This window comes from Sinocyclocheilus grahami, unplaced genomic scaffold, assembly GCF_001515645.1.
Source record: "Sinocyclocheilus grahami isolate Dianchi unplaced genomic scaffold, SAMN03320097.WGS_v1.1 scaffold39.1, whole genome shotgun sequence".
NCBI classification, from domain to species: domain Eukaryota; kingdom Metazoa; phylum Chordata; class Actinopteri; order Cypriniformes; family Cyprinidae; genus Sinocyclocheilus; species Sinocyclocheilus grahami.
In genome coordinates this window covers 3,948,528-3,964,240 of record NW_015505218.1, presented here as the reverse complement: position 1 = coordinate 3,964,240, position 15,713 = coordinate 3,948,528, and the positions used below count along the sequence as shown (strand labels likewise).

At 37.4% G+C, this 15,713-nt stretch overlaps 1 protein-coding gene across 1 annotated transcript in view; it reads left to right on the top strand.

Annotated features, from left to right (window-relative positions):
• Positions 1-772: 772 nt before the first annotated feature.
• The window catches only part of LOC107581960 (histone-lysine N-methyltransferase, H3 lysine-36 and H4 lysine-20 specific-like), a 17,861-nt gene continuing 2,920 nt past the window's right edge, over positions 773-15,713 (top strand). Inside the window, exons 1-15 of the mRNA XM_016267655.1 lie at positions 773-1,035; positions 1,268-1,368; positions 1,816-1,861; positions 2,381-2,553; positions 3,004-3,132; positions 5,535-5,658; positions 5,763-5,963; positions 9,128-9,307; positions 9,503-9,659; positions 9,765-9,970; positions 10,647-10,759; positions 10,846-11,115; positions 14,582-14,698; positions 14,785-14,926; positions 15,001-15,107. Coding sequence (XP_016123141.1) covers positions 807-1,035; positions 1,268-1,368; positions 1,816-1,861; positions 2,381-2,553; positions 3,004-3,132; positions 5,535-5,658; positions 5,763-5,963; positions 9,128-9,307; positions 9,503-9,659; positions 9,765-9,970; positions 10,647-10,759; positions 10,846-11,115; positions 14,582-14,698; positions 14,785-14,926; positions 15,001-15,107 — 2,295 coding nt within the window. The 5' untranslated portion in view covers positions 773-806. The remainder of the gene's footprint in view (positions 1,036-1,267; positions 1,369-1,815; positions 1,862-2,380; positions 2,554-3,003; positions 3,133-5,534; positions 5,659-5,762; positions 5,964-9,127; positions 9,308-9,502; positions 9,660-9,764; positions 9,971-10,646; positions 10,760-10,845; positions 11,116-14,581; positions 14,699-14,784; positions 14,927-15,000; positions 15,108-15,713) is intronic.

The window sequence follows — 15,713 nt, the reverse complement described above, 5'->3', positions numbered from 1 at the left end:
AAGGCTCTACCACCAGTGAAATATTTGGAGGGTGAAGTAATATGGGCTAAATTCAACCGTAGACCATGGTGGCCATGTCAGGTGACTGTTCACCCAGTTGAGGGAGTTTACCACAGAATTAAAGGTAAGTACAGTAACACAGAAGACATAAAACCACAGAACACCCATTCCTAACGTTATGAACCATATTCTCAACTTTTTCAATGGCTTTTGCCCCCACATAATCTATCCAGAAAAATCTAATTATCCTTCCTTACATTTCTTTGTGCGATTATGTTTCAGAGCCACCAAATAGGACCAATCGTCAGTATTTCCTCAAGACATTTGGGGAACCTGAAGAACAGGCATGGGTCCCTGAGCAATCTACTCATATATTTGTGGGTGGATATCAGTTTAACAATCTCCCTTTTGTGAGAGGAAGTGGACGCCAACAAGATGAAAACACCAGACACTCTGTAATTTCTGAAACATCCTTTCAGTTAAATGGATATTATGACACCTTTTTAAAACCCTTGTGAAATTGTTACTCTTGGGTTACTTTGCAGATACCCAAGCGTTTTCTGAACTCTTGGAGAGCTAGTGTGGTTGAAGCAGAAGCACTTCTCCTGGAGAAGCCAAGGGTCACCACTCCCTGCTCAGACTTCACCAAAACAATCTCTGAAGGAACTTCAAATAACACAGAAAACAAATTGTCCGTGCCAGTGAAATTACCCAACTTTAGTCCTCTGACCAATGGAACAGTTACACAAAAAGACCATCAAAACAATAACTGCAGTGGCCCAGTGGAGAAAACATCTGGCGAAAGTATGCAGAAACCTCAGGTGACAGAACAAGGTGTGTCAAGGCCCCTGCCAGAACTACAGACTCCTCCAGAAGACCTGTCTCGGAGCACTCCTTCAATAAATCCCACGCCATGTCAAGAGAGACAGGTGTTGTCTGTAGACACTCTTACTCCACCTCCAGAAACAATCCCATCACCATGTGCTGAAATTTGTCATAAGGAGGAGCTTCAAAAACAAAATGCTATAGCCACTGGTGAGTAGCACTTTCTGAAAGTTTACATAATTATGAATGTTTGGAAAATAGTTTGATATTTCTCAAACATTTCTGCCACATTATTTTTGCATTGGCCATATGTAGACCAATTGCAAGCCAGAGCCACTTTTTATTGCTTTTTATTTCGTTTTTAGGGCTAACCATATTCAGTACTTGTTATCAGAACACAAATAACAGTCAAAATAAATTATTTTTTTCATCATCTAAATAGGTGATGGTGTGTGTCTAAGCACAAAGAGACAACGGAAACCCACCAAAAAGATTCTGGAAAGCTCCATAGAAGCTGAACCAATACTTGTGCCAAAAAGAAAGGTACTTGTTTAAACTATAACTATTTTAGAAAGTTTACTTTGATAGATAACTCCATAAAGAATATTTGTTATAAAAAAAAATCTTGCAATTGTAGTCTAGTTTTTTGTTTTGTTTTAGCCAACTATTAACTACTACTTTTGCCTCAATAAACTCCTACCTGCTTGCTTATTAATAGTTAGTAAGGTAGTTGTTAAGTTAAGGTATGGGGTAGGATTAAGGGATCTTAAATATGGTAATGCAGAATAAGGCATTATTATGTGCTTTATAAGTATTAGTGAACAGCCTATATGCTAGTAATATGCATGCTAATAAGCAACCCAAAGAGAAAGGAAAAATTGAAATCGCATCATATGACCCCTTTAATAGTGAGAATTGGTCCCTAAACTAAAGAGTTTCATCTTAGTCTAATGAATGGAAAATTGGACTTAATAGCATTATCATTCACAGGTGAAGTCACAGAAGATTTGCTCATCTGCACAATCTGCAAATTCAGGTATGATCATTTAAAAGCTTTCGAAACGGTTTGTTATTTTAATTCTGTTTAATTTTAATATTTAAATTATTGTTATTAAAATCATAAAGTTAACATGATTATTTTGGGGCATAGCTGACAACCAGAGACAATTCCAGGACCCTGTTTCTTGAAAGTTATTCATGGAGACCATTGCCACCAAATTATGTGTTAAATGACACTGATAAACTTAATAGCAGGTTAATTCAGGTTAAGATCAGTTGAGTAGTAGAAGTTATATTAGAAGAGACTTTTATAATGCCTGTGATCAGTGAATTATATTCAGTTATGTCAAATCATGAGTTTTTCTTCCATTGATGTTGGAAATGTGAAGAAGCCTGAATATCAAATAATCTTTTGGAAACAAGATGTCCCAAATCTAAAGCAGGGATATTTTAGACAGGCTGCCACTGAACATTTGTGTAAACAGTAATTTAATATTTCAGCAATTTTATTTGGTACCTTGATTGTCTTTTGAATTAATGTGTGTTGTAAATGAAGGGATGGGACAGCAATCATCAAAAAGTAAGAACAAACTGTCTTTTGAGTCAGTCGACACACCAACTGCCCCAATCCTAAAATGCACAGAGATGGAGATAGAAGTTTCTCCTCATGCAGTTAACCCAGAATCAGCCGAGGATGGTTCAGATGATCTCAAATGCTCAGAGCCAGAGGTCAGTAAAATGAACTAGTCTTATACTTCTGTTGTTTCTTAGTGGCCACTTTATTAGGAATACATAAACAGCGACTTCATAATGCAAATTTGTAATCAGCCAATCATACAGCAGCAAGAGCACACAGGCATGCTCAACAGGTGGATACCATAACAACATCATCTTTGGCCAGAAATATTAGAAAGGTGTGCATTATAAACTGGCCACTGTGACTGCCGTAGCTTCTCACATAATCTGTTTACATGTCAGTCATGTGCAGCATTATTTGTCTAATTAAAAAAAGTGTTTGATTAAAAAATAAATCTAATTTCTAAGAACATAGATTGAAATGCAGTATTCAGTGCCACAATACAAATAATAATAATTATAAAAAAAATTAAATCAGCCTTCCTAAATGCTCTCTTCTTTAACTAACCTGAATATGTGGCATTCATGTTGTATTTCATTCAGATGGTTGAATCTAGTTATGGGTTGTGTTCTGAAAGAGAAGAAAATTCACAATCCGATGAAGGAGTCTCTGATAAAAGGCTCTCAGTGGAGAAAGGAGGCAGCACTTTACTCAAGGAGAATGTGTGTCAGGTAAGTCTGTTAATGAGAACTATAGTTGTGTCCAGACCAAGAGACAATAACAGTTATGTCATCTGCCACTTTAAATGCTTAAAGGGATCCTATTATGCTCCTCTGATTTTGATTTTGTTTTAGGGGTGTACTAGAACACGCTCTCATGCTTGGTGGTTCGAAAAATGCATTATTTTTCATATAATTTACATTATTAAAATACCTTTCTCCCCAGCCTGGCACAAACGGCTCGATTAGCTCCGACTTTGATGAAGGTCCGCCTTCCGAAAAACAAAATGTGTTGTGATTGGTTAGCTGTCCCTGTGCGTTGTGATTGGCGAACAGCTTAGACGGTGTTTCAGTACTGCCACGCCCCTTGCTCCGTCTTTCAACAAAAGCTTTTGGCGAATCCGGCACTGTACTCCCTCATGTTGTGGAAGCTGTCCTCAGTAAAATGTGCAGCACACAATAGCAAATTGGGGTTATAATGCTCAGGAACAGAGTTAAAAAATAAATTGCAACCACTGTTTCCTGACATCATCCGCTTTCGGAAGCCCAAACAAAGACGTTTGGGCATGGAGGTGAAAAAAAAACAGCGTTTCAGGCAGTCGCACACCCGGTAGAGAAGCGCAGCGTCTATTTTCTATGAGTGTAGGCCAAGTGGCAACCTCGCGCTCTCTCTCGTGAAGCCAACAAGGAAGTGACTTAAACTGTAATTCATAAACTGGCTGGCTGCAAAAGGGAGTCAATCCCATAGACTCCCCATGTTAAAATGCCAAACTTTACAGCAGAAAAAAACATGTTTACTGCCTGGTTCAAAAAATTATTTTGGTCCATATAGCTAATTTTGCCGTTCATGACAACTGTGAAGGGGTGAATTTTTTTATAACTCATCCGTTTAAATTATATTAAGCCTTAAAGTTCTGCATAATTAAGGGAGTGGCCACTTGAGTGACAGGTGGATTGCCACCGTCGAGCTAGGTGGGCGTGGTTTCAGCAGCCAGCTCCCGCCTCTTTGCCCATTTTCAATTATTCGGGAGTGACGCGCTGCCAAGATGGCGACGGCTGCCTCCGCCTACTTTAGGCTTCAAAACGCTCGTCGGAAGTCTACGGGTGACGTCACGGACACTACGTCCATGTTTTTATACAGTCTATGGTTCTAACCACAACCTCACCCCTCCCCACCCCCCAACCATTCGAATTTCTGTAGGCGGGAATTATTTGTAATGATATTCCAATGAGCCGCTTTGTGATATCACAAAGCCCGGAAAACAAACGCTGTAGTCCAAACGAGCCGTTCGTTTTAGTTCTTGAAAAGGGATTTTTAAAAAACTAAATATCTCCCTTTGGAGTGGACTTTGAGATTTGTAACTTTCTAGATCTTTTTTATGCCCAAACATGCACACTACACACTGACTAAAATTAAAAAAGTGAAAAAGCATAATAGGACCCCTTTAAGCTCATTAACATCTCATTAAAAATGTCAATGTTTTTTTTTTTTTTCATCAGCTTAAAAAAATCACTCTGAAAATAAAAAAAGTCTTTATTGTTATGTGTACTTTGCAATTATCATTATGACTATTTATCATTTAACTTGTATTGTCTAACTTTTATTTATTTTATTGACATAGCAACCATACTAGCAATCATACTACAGTTAGCATAGAATTAAAACGGTTATTATAAGTTCATAGTTATCGTAATAGCTACTGTCCCATACCGAACTGGCGTTTATTTTAGCTAACAATTATTGTTAGTAGTAAAACAAAGGAAGATAAAAGAAAAATTACTTAATTATCATAATATTGACAATAACCTGTATTTTTATTCCATGTGGAGCAGTTTCCATAGGCTTAAAGCTGCGATGAAACAAAAAGTACCAAGAGATCTTTGTATTATGATGTACATTCATGTGAAATGGATTATCAAAGAAAGTAAAAAATGTAGGTTGGGGACTTAAATGGAGGCAGATCTGAATGCAAGCTTCTAGACGATTGTAAGAAAGAGCCGGGATTTATGTGGACTAAATGATTGGAGAAGTCCAGCATCCATTAGCAGAGAGAGGTCTGAGAACAGAGACATTATCATTAAGAATTATTCGATTGAAATAATAAGAATAATACAAATTAAACATAGATGGATGAATGCATGGATAGATTATTCACAGTAAGATCTATAACATGCATTTAGAAAATAGGGGATATTTTAATTTCAAGCCAACTTTAACCATAGACAGCCACCAGTGTCAAATATCATTTTTCATTAGATAACTTTTAACAATATTTAAGACTAAAAGTGGGGGGAGTGATCTTAGGATGTTTTAGCAAATTGATTTATCCAATCATCTAAAATGTTACTTCACTAAATTCATCTGATAGCCACGGTATATTAGAACACACCTCAATGACCGTCTGTTTCTGAAGGCATGTGAGAAGCAGGGAGACCTCCTTCTCTGTGAAGGGCAGTGCTGTGGGGCGTTCCATCTACAATGCACTGGCCTGAACGAGCCTCCTACAGGGAGATTTTTATGTCATGAGTGTACGTCTGGTAAGAGCCTGCTTCATAATTCACACATCAACAATTTTAAAAAGTCTTGACATAATTGTAGTTTTACTGCTCTTTGACAGCTGGTTTTGTGAATGTTTTACTAGGTATACACTCCTGCTTTTCTTGTAAGAGCCTGGGTGAGGATGTCAGGCGCTGTATGCTTCCAGGATGTGGGAAGTTCTACCATGGGGAGTGTGCTGCCAGCCATGGACCCACAGTACCTCTGAACCGGGCTTTTCGTTGCCCTCTCCATGCTTGCCTGTCGTGTTTCATCACAAACCCTACCAATCCATCTGTATCTAAAGGTTTGTTGTGCTTAGAGCAGCTACATTCTACATCAGGTGATGCTACATGTGAGGGCTGGTAACCAACAACTGCATCTGAAAACAGCTGGTTGGTGGCAAAAAAACTTTTTGTGTGTAATATTAAGTCCATAAAATGTAGGCAAGTTGTTATTTTTAAATTTTTGCAGGTTTAAACATTAGAAAATACAAAATGACCGTGTACATTTATTTTAGAGCTGGCCAGGACATTTACCTAATCATCATGGCAGCAGTCTTTGGATGTTGCTTTTGTTGGGGCAGTGTTCATTTGCATTAACAGACTACACGACACTACAATCTGAACAGACTTCAGAAAACAAGGCATCATACACATGCAGACTTTGTAAATGGTCAGGGGCGGACTTACCCATTAGGCAAAGGTAGGTGACCGTCTTGGGCCCCCAAAAGCCAAGGGCCCCCTAAAATGCTTTTCATATAGGAGATGCGCATTAAATGCTGACACGCGAACGGTTGCTGATTACGGTGTTTATTACCATGACAACTGTCTGCAATTGAACATGCCTTTTGTGTATCCTGCTTGAAGGAGATGAAAATATTATGCATTTGAAACTGTAATTAAATATTGACAAACAGTGTGTATTAGGGCTGTCAAAATGGCTGAAAAACTAAATTCAAATGTTTTACTTAAATATTATCAAAATTCGAATTATATTCAAATTTAAAATGCATGATTTCAGTTAGGGTGAAGAAAAGCTTTTTGGCTTCTCTCCTGAGGCCACAAGAGGGCGCATCGAGCAAAATATTACTAATGCACGTTTATTCAAAGCATAAGATGATATGACTATCTGTGAAAAAAGTGCATCATCTTTAAAATATTGTTTATAAACCAATTATAATTAAGTTGCTTAAACAACTATCTGTCTGCAATTGAACATGCCTTTTGTGTATCCTGCTTGAAGGAGATGAAAATATTATGCATTTGAAACTGTAATTAAATATTGACAAACAGTGTGTATTAGGGCTGTCAAAATGGCTGAAAAACTAAATTCAAATGTTTTACTTAAATATTATCAAAATTCGAATTATATTCAAATTTAAAATGCATGATTTCAGTTAGGGTGAAGAAAAGCTTTTTGGCTTCTCTCCTGAGGCCACAAGAGGGCGCATCGAGCAAAATATTACTAATGCACGTTTATTCAAAGCATAAGATGATATGACTATCTGTGAAAAAAGTGCATCATCTTTAAAATATTGTTTATAAACCAATTATAATTAAGTTGCTTAAACAACTATAAACAAAACAGCATGTATGCATAATTTAATACATAGGGCCGAAAGCCAATCACACAGAGTACATATTTCATTTAAAAACACGAGTTGCAGTGGGATGGGGGAAAAAACTGACGTAAAGTCTCAAGATATGTTTTTTCAAAGTTGAACTTGCATTAATTTACATGGCTTTCTAAACATGCGGCTTCTTTTGTGCGAGACGCGAGTGCAGCGGTGATAGATGTCCCTCTAGAAAATGCGTGAAATATGCATTCTGTGTGAACGGCTTGGTTTCAGTTTTGACGTAAACAAGATCTTCTCCGCATTCCGTTCTCTTTTCCCACAATATTTGTAATTAACAACGCTAGTGTTAACAACACTACAATCTAGTGGCTTCAACTGGATAGGCTAACAAAAACATTAAAATGCAACGACACTTACATCGTCATCACATCTCGTGCGACACTGATAAGGCTAAAATGTTGATTTTTATTTTAAATTCGACAAATACTTCGAAATTCAAAAAAAAAATTTGACAGCCCTAGTGTGTATTATATGTTTATAATTGTTTTAAATGCCGCTTACTCATTTATGAGAAGGAACCAAGTATAGAGGACACATACGCAGTTATTTTTTGGTTGATATAATCCTTAGGTGTGTAAATGTATAATTGCCTTTTCATTTCATAGTTAAAATAACAAAAAATAAATGTATTTTAAAGTTTAGAATTAGACAGCCTTTGCACACAGGCTTACGCTGGTAACTCATCAGTGGACTCTCCTCGTCAATATAGGTTATATTTTTCCACACTTTTCTCATTCTATATTTCTGACGTTCCAAACGCGCCTCCTACTGGCAGAGAATGAATGTTCAATTTCAATAATCCAGTCTGTAGTTTCTGTTCAATGCGAAAATCCACCCACATAATCCCATTTTAAATTAATATAATAATTTATACTTCTGACTCACCCCTGGTTTAAATGCTCAAGTGTAAGGTTTATCATTTTATAATTTATTTTGTTTTTGTGAAAACCTGTATCTCAACTGTAAATCAGTTGCCATTTCGTGGTCTACAACATGAAAGAAAGCCATTATAACACGTACACGAAAAATGTAGAAACATTGGACACGACTATGGGGCACCATTGTGCAGCAGCAAGCATCACAACAAAAAAGGAACCTCAAGGTTGATCTAGGAAAATGTGTGCAAATGTATAGGGCCCCATTCCTATATTTTGCTTAGGGCCCCCAATTCACTAAATCCGCCCCTGTAAATAGTTACACAGAAAAACTGGGCATCATGCACTAAAAGACTGAGGATCACACATTACTGGATTTTTAAGTAATTCCAAACACAACATGTCAAACAACTAATGTAGAAACGTGCCTCATTGCTAGGAGATGCGTGACAAAAGAAAACAATATGTTTTCTAAAATCAGCAAAAAATAATCAAACTTCAACTGGATGGAATCATAGTATGAAGATTAAATATCAGAGTTTATGCAGAGTCTATCATACGCTGCACAATCTTTGGTGAAATCTGCAGACTGACTATGATTTTGGTAACTAACGTTGACTAACTAACCTCCAGACTGCAAATCAGGACAAAAATCATGTTTGTCTAAATTATTTTAAAATAAAACACTAAAAACTAAAATCAATCATTTTAAATGATAAAGGTGAATTTAGGCATCACAAAATTATAATTTTACAGTATGAAAAATACTTATTCATTTTGAGATTAAATATATTTATAAATTGAATATATTAATATCTATAAAATATATATTTTTAAAAGCCGATAACCAATATAGTGCTAATATTTCATACTCACAAACGTGTTACAGCATGTAAATTACACATATTTTACATTTGCATGCTTTTATTATGAAATTCACTGTATTTTGTGTCTCAGGCCAGCTAACCCGCTGTATCAGATGCCCTGTGGCATATCATGCCAATGATTACTGCATACCAGCTGGGAGTGTCACACTCACCGACAGCAACATAGTGTGTCCCAATCACTTCACACCAAGAAAAGGCTGCCGCAACCACGAGCATGTCAACGTCAGCTGGTGCTTCGTCTGCTCAGAAGGTTAATTCAGCTGCCTTGGACACCAATTTCCATTACAATTTGCACCTCTGATTTCATGCACAATAAACCATTTCTTTCACATGGCTTTAGAAATCTTTGATGATTCTTTCACTTCAGCTTAAAGAATGACCTTATCAGAAACATTTCCATTTCCAAAACACTTCCTCTCTGTATCTGTATCACTTCTCTCTACAGGAGGTAGTCTGCTGTGTTGTGAGTCATGCCCTGCAGCGTTTCACAGAGAGTGTCTGAACATCGACATGCCAGAAGGCAGCTGGTACTGCAACGACTGTCGTGCTGGAAAGAAACCACACTACAAGGAAGTAGTGTGGGTAAAAGTTGGCCGCTACAGGTCAGCAACCACAAAACCCACACTTAACTTCTTAACATTTATTGTCATCAATTCCTGGCTTTTGCAATCATTGTACACAACAGTTTCTGCTCTACTGTTTGATAGATGGTGGCCGGCAGAGGTTAGCAATCCCAAAGACGTTCCCGAGAATATTCTACGCATGAGACATGATGTCGGAGAGTTCCCAGTTCTTTTCTTTGGCTCTAATGACTACCTGTGGACTTACCAAGCCCGTGTTTTTCCTTACATGGAGGGCGATGCCAACAGTAAAGAGAAAATGGGAAAGGGAGTTGACTCTACTTATAAGAAAGGTATCTTTTGTAACTAATTTTATTTTGCTTTTGCTATCGGTAAGCGATCAGATTAACATTTTTAGCTCAGTGAACAAAACTGGTGTTAAAATTGATATATAAAATGATGACAATTCATGTTATTGCCCATATTCAATGCTATTCTGTCTAAATACATTTAAAATAAAACGCTAAAGCAGAAAGTAAATAATTTATGCATCACAACATTGTAATGTACGGTATAAAAGATGGATATTCATTGTGAGATTCGCTAAAGGTTTCATTTAAGTGTTAAATTATTAGTCTTTCTAAAAAGTAACTTTAAAATAATTTTAATTTGGGGTCGATGGGCTCCAAAACAATGACTTTCATTTATAGAATAAAGTGTTGAATGCTGGCAAAGATATTTCAATTACATATGCAGTAGTGACCTATACCAATAAATGATTAAATTGTGGCTGATAACCAATATGGTAAAAATATATTGTACATACCTAAAAAAAATCCAATGGACAGAAACTGCATATAAACATGCTAAAACTCGTGGAACTTCTTACCAGCTGCATAGAAATGCCTTGACAAGCATTCAGAACACCCTAGCATCTTGAAGGCAACTCTTGTAAAAAATGAAATGTTGCTCAAATCAGTGCTCAAATGAAAAATGATTGCTAAAATCCAAATGTTCAATGTGGTTCAGCATTGGAAGAAGCTGCAGTAAGGTTCAAAGAACTGCAAGCCGAGAAAGAACTACGGCAGCTGCAGGAGGACCGACGAAATCACAAGAAACCTCCACCATACAAACATATTAAGGTACATGCTCCTACGAGATACACTATGAGATTGATTGCTAGCTTTATATAATGACATTACAAGTCCTAACTTGGTCAATCTCTTAGGTGAACAAACCAATTGGCAAAGTGCTGATCATTTCGGCAGATCTTTCGGAAATTCCTCGCTGCAACTGCAAAGCGACGGATGAGAACCCCTGCGGTATGGATTCAGAGTGCATCAACCGCATGTTGCTGTACGAGTGTCACCCACAGGTGTGTCCCGCAGGTGAGCGCTGCCAGAACCAGTGCTTCACCAAACGACAGTACTGCCAGGTGGAGATCTTCAGAACGCTGTCTCGAGGCTGGGGGCTGCGCTGTGTTCATGACATCAAAAAGGTATTTAAATGACATATTATTTTTTTCCCCCAAAACCTGATCTGATTTCAAATGTTCTTCATGTGCAGGGACTCCATTAACCATCATTAGGGGATAATCGCACCGGAGGAACGTTTTCATAGTTTCCATACCTATTGGTGTAAGGAACGGGGAACACTGTAGAAACTGGGAACAATTTTAGTTATCAGAATGCCTTTTGGGGGACTAAACACAATAGGAACTACCAGAGACTAGGGCTGTCAAAACAAATTAGCATTTCGAATATTCGTCGAATTTAAAGGGGTCATATGATGCAATTTAAATGTTTCCTTTCTCTTTGGAGTGTTACAAGCTCTTGGTGCATAAAGAAGATCTGTAAAGTTGCAAAGACTAAAGTCTTAAATCCAAAGAGATATTCTTTATAAAAGTTAAGAGTCAACCACGCCTACCTAAAACGCCTCGTTCTAACACGCCCCCACATGTCTACGTCACGATGTGGGAAGATTTGCATAATGCTGCCCAAATGTTCACGCAAAGAAAGAAGGCATAACTTTTATTCTCGCTGTAGTATTGTTGCCGCCGCCGCCATGTCGTGAAGGCGCTGTGTGTTTCGTTGTGAAAGCGAAACTACTTTGTTTGGCCTTCCAAAAGAGGACGATATCCACTTCGTCATGCCTGGAGCTGATCCGTGCTGGTCGCTGAGGAAATACATCAACTTCGCGCTGTGGATCGCCAGATCGGCTTTCACCGTAGACGAAGCGGAGTCCAGCCCGGGGTCGTCACATGTGGTTGCCACAAGCCCGCCCACCACGCCGTTCTTAAGCCCACCGGCCACCGCTCACTCAAGCCGGCCTCCACTCACTCAAGCCCGCCGTGTGTGACGCTGTGTGTTTCGTTGTGAAAGCGAAACTACTTTGTTTGGCCTTCCAAAAGAGGACACGACTAGAAATCAGTGGTTAAGTTGTATTTACAACACTGTTCCAGAACAGTTCAACCCAAATATTCCGATGTGTCCAGCGCATTTTATGGAGGACTGTTTCCTGATCCTGGGAGAGTAGACTACAATGCCGGCTGTTCTGACTCACAGACTGTAAGTACGTTTTTTATATTTAAAGAATTTGCCACTGACGATTCAAACGCGAGTTTTGAGCAGTGTAGAGTAGCGTTTGTAGTTTGTCATTTCTCCGATCATAAATGCAGACATGGTTTTATTTTTACGTGGCGCAATGCAATGCAACACGTAAAAAGACAGTATGAGTCATTATAATCCATAATTATGTCCCCACTGGATGCAACAAATGCCTAGTTTATAATCGTTTTTTTAATGTTTTTGTCTCATCGCTCCGGCCGTGACAAGGCATCATATTATGGCAAGGGGTGTAACATTTCCATCACACGCTTGAGGTATTCGGCCAATCAGAGCACACCTCGCTTTTCAGACCGATGAGCTTTGTAAAAATTGACGCGTTTCAGAAAGGCGGGGCATAGAGGAGAAACAATAATGTACAGTATGTGGAAAATAATGTTTTTGTTTACCTTAAATCGCATAAACATTTCATTACACCAAATACACAAAATAATGTTCTTTTTAGCAACATCATATGACCCCTTTAAAATAAAAATCCACATTCAAATGCAAAAATGTTGCATTCGAATTTTAGGTGTGCGTTAAAGAGGCAGCCTTATCAGTGGCGCACAAGGTGCGATGACAATGTAAGTGTCATTGCATTTTAATGTTTTTGTTAACCTATCCAGTTGAAGACACTATATGCGGTGCTGCTGCATTGTTATTTACAAATATTGCGGGGAAAAGAGAACATCAATGCGGAGAAGATCTTGTTTACGTCAAAACTGAAACTAAGCTGTTCACATAGAACGCATATTTCGCGCATTTTCTCGAGGGACATCTATCACCGCTGCACTCGCGTCTCGCACAAAAGAAAGCCATGTAAAATTAATGCAAGTTCAAAAAAACACATCTCGAGACTTCATGGCAGGTTTTTTCCCCATCCCACTGCATCTCATGTTTTTAAATGAAAAATGTACTCTGTGTGATTGGAATTATGATTGGAACTGAAATTATGCATTTTTAATTCGAATTTTGATAATATTTAAGTAAAAAATTTGAATTTAGTTTTTCAGCCATTTTGACAGCCCTACCAGAGATGTAAGTTTACACACAGTTTACACATACTTACTCCATTAACTAACTCCACAAACATGGAAAACAGCAATGGACCCATGCCGAAGTAAAGGCACTTCTCCATTCTCCAGTTGTTGACATTGTTGAATACTGTGCCTAAATGACGCCGCTCTTGGTCGGCTTACGTCACTTCAGAGTTCCTACTGTCGGTGCGAATGCAACCAGGAAAATGGTCCTATTTCTCAGGTGACTGCCATGGTGGCTAGTTCCTATAACTGAGTTCCTATAACTACCCGGTGTGAAAGCCTGTTTCTTGCACGCCAAACAAACAAAAGCCAAAAGCATACTTCCCTTGTCTGTTTTCAGCACAGTCTGCTGAATTTTTTGTGAATTTTTCAGCAGTCTGCTGATTTTTGTGTTCGTGAACAACAGTGCATGTGATAGTGCTTTAAACAGTCAAAACAAAAGTCCATTAGCTAGTGCATACATGCCAAACGTGTCCATCTGCGCTCACTGTTGATAGAGTATACTTTAAAGGGCTTGTGTGCTCAACTGTGTGCAAGACACAGAACACAGAACACAGAAGATGAAGCATACCCAGATCTTATAGGGATTCTCTCATTGTTTACTTATCCTCACACTGCCCCAGATGTATATGACTTTCTGTCTTCAGATGAACTATTTATTTTTAGAAAAATAATCCATCTCTGTGTGTCCATGTAATACAAGTGTACGCACTGATTCATGAGAGATCCACGAAGCTCCATTTGAGCTCATGTATGACAGTTAGCTGGAAGCAATAGTTTATAGTTTAAAAAAGGTTTAAAATATTAGTATCTTTCTTAAACACACCCATCGTTTTGCTTGTATAGATTCCTGCCATGTTCACTTGTGAATGTGAGTTTTTTGAAGTGACCATTTTTTTGTTCATCTGAAGAAAGAAAGTCATATACAACTGGGATGGCATGAGGGTGAGTAAATGATAAGGACATTTTTTATTTTTGGGTTGAATATCCCTTTAATGCTCACAGTTGATGCTTGGCATGTTACTAAGCTAAATCTGACAATATTATAACAATATCATAAATGTTGCTTCTCTTGCACTAATCACACACACACACACACACACACACACACAAAAACCAGTTCAGTTCTAGAGTAAACAAACTTTAAAAAAAAATGACACTTTTTATATTGAGCATTAGAGTTTTTCCATACATAGGCAATTTCTACAATAAGTCCATCTCCTCCCTTTTAAAATATATCTACAGAGAGGATATAATTAGCTTTAGTTTGTCCAGTCTGCTTTCTAACAAATTCTTTGTTTTTAATGCTCAACCCCAGGGAGGATTTGTTAACGAATATGTTGGAGAGGTGATTGACGAGGAAGAATGTCGTGCCCGGATTAAACATGCTCAGGAGAACAATATCGGCAATTTCTACATGCTTACATTGGACAAGGTGAGATTTTAAAACTACAACACTTGTTTCGTTTTTCTGTGATTTCTGTTGGGAAACGTAATATGTTGTTTTGTGGTTTCTTGAAGGATCGAATTATTGATGCCGGGCCCAAGGGAAATGAAGCCCGTTTTATGAACCACAGCTGTCAGCCAAATTGTGAGACTCAAAAATGGACAGTCAACGGAGACACACGTGTTGGGCTTTTTGCGCTTACAGATATCCCTGCTGGTAAGTCAAATTTCATTTTTATGTAGAAAACATTGTAGTGCAGCCTTGCATTTTTAAACATGTTTTCTTCCAAGGCACTGAGTTAACATTCAACTATAACCTTGAGTGTCTGGGCAATGGGAAGACGGTGTGCAAGTGTGGTGCATCTAATTGCAGTGGATTCCTGGGAGTGAGGCCAAAAGTAAGGAGATGATCCCAAGGTGTTAGCTTTTATATTGTATAATATCATGTCATTGCTAATTGGTTTGACCAATATTTTTTTCTTGGGATTATAAATATTTCAGAATTATTATTTCTATTATTATTATCATTATTTAAAAACAAATACTGGGAAAACCAATTATCAATCTATACTAAAAAATAATTAGAAAACATTACATTCATAATAATTATTATTAGTGCTGTCAAACGATTAATTGCGATTAATCGCATCCAAAATAAAAGTTTTTGTTTACATAATATATGTGTGTGTCCTGTGTATATTTATTATGTGTATATATATATATATATATACAAACACATGCATGTATATAAGAAAAATATGTTATGTTTATATATTAAATATATTTATATATAATTATATAAATGTATATACACATGTAAATATTTTCAAAATATATACTATATGTGTGTATTTATGTATACTTTTACTTTATTTTACCTTTAGTCATTTAGCAGACGCTTTTATCCAAAGCGACTTACAAATAAGAAAAAGTAATTAAAACTAAAAGCTAAAACTCTATAAATATTATATATATATATATATATATATATATATATATATATA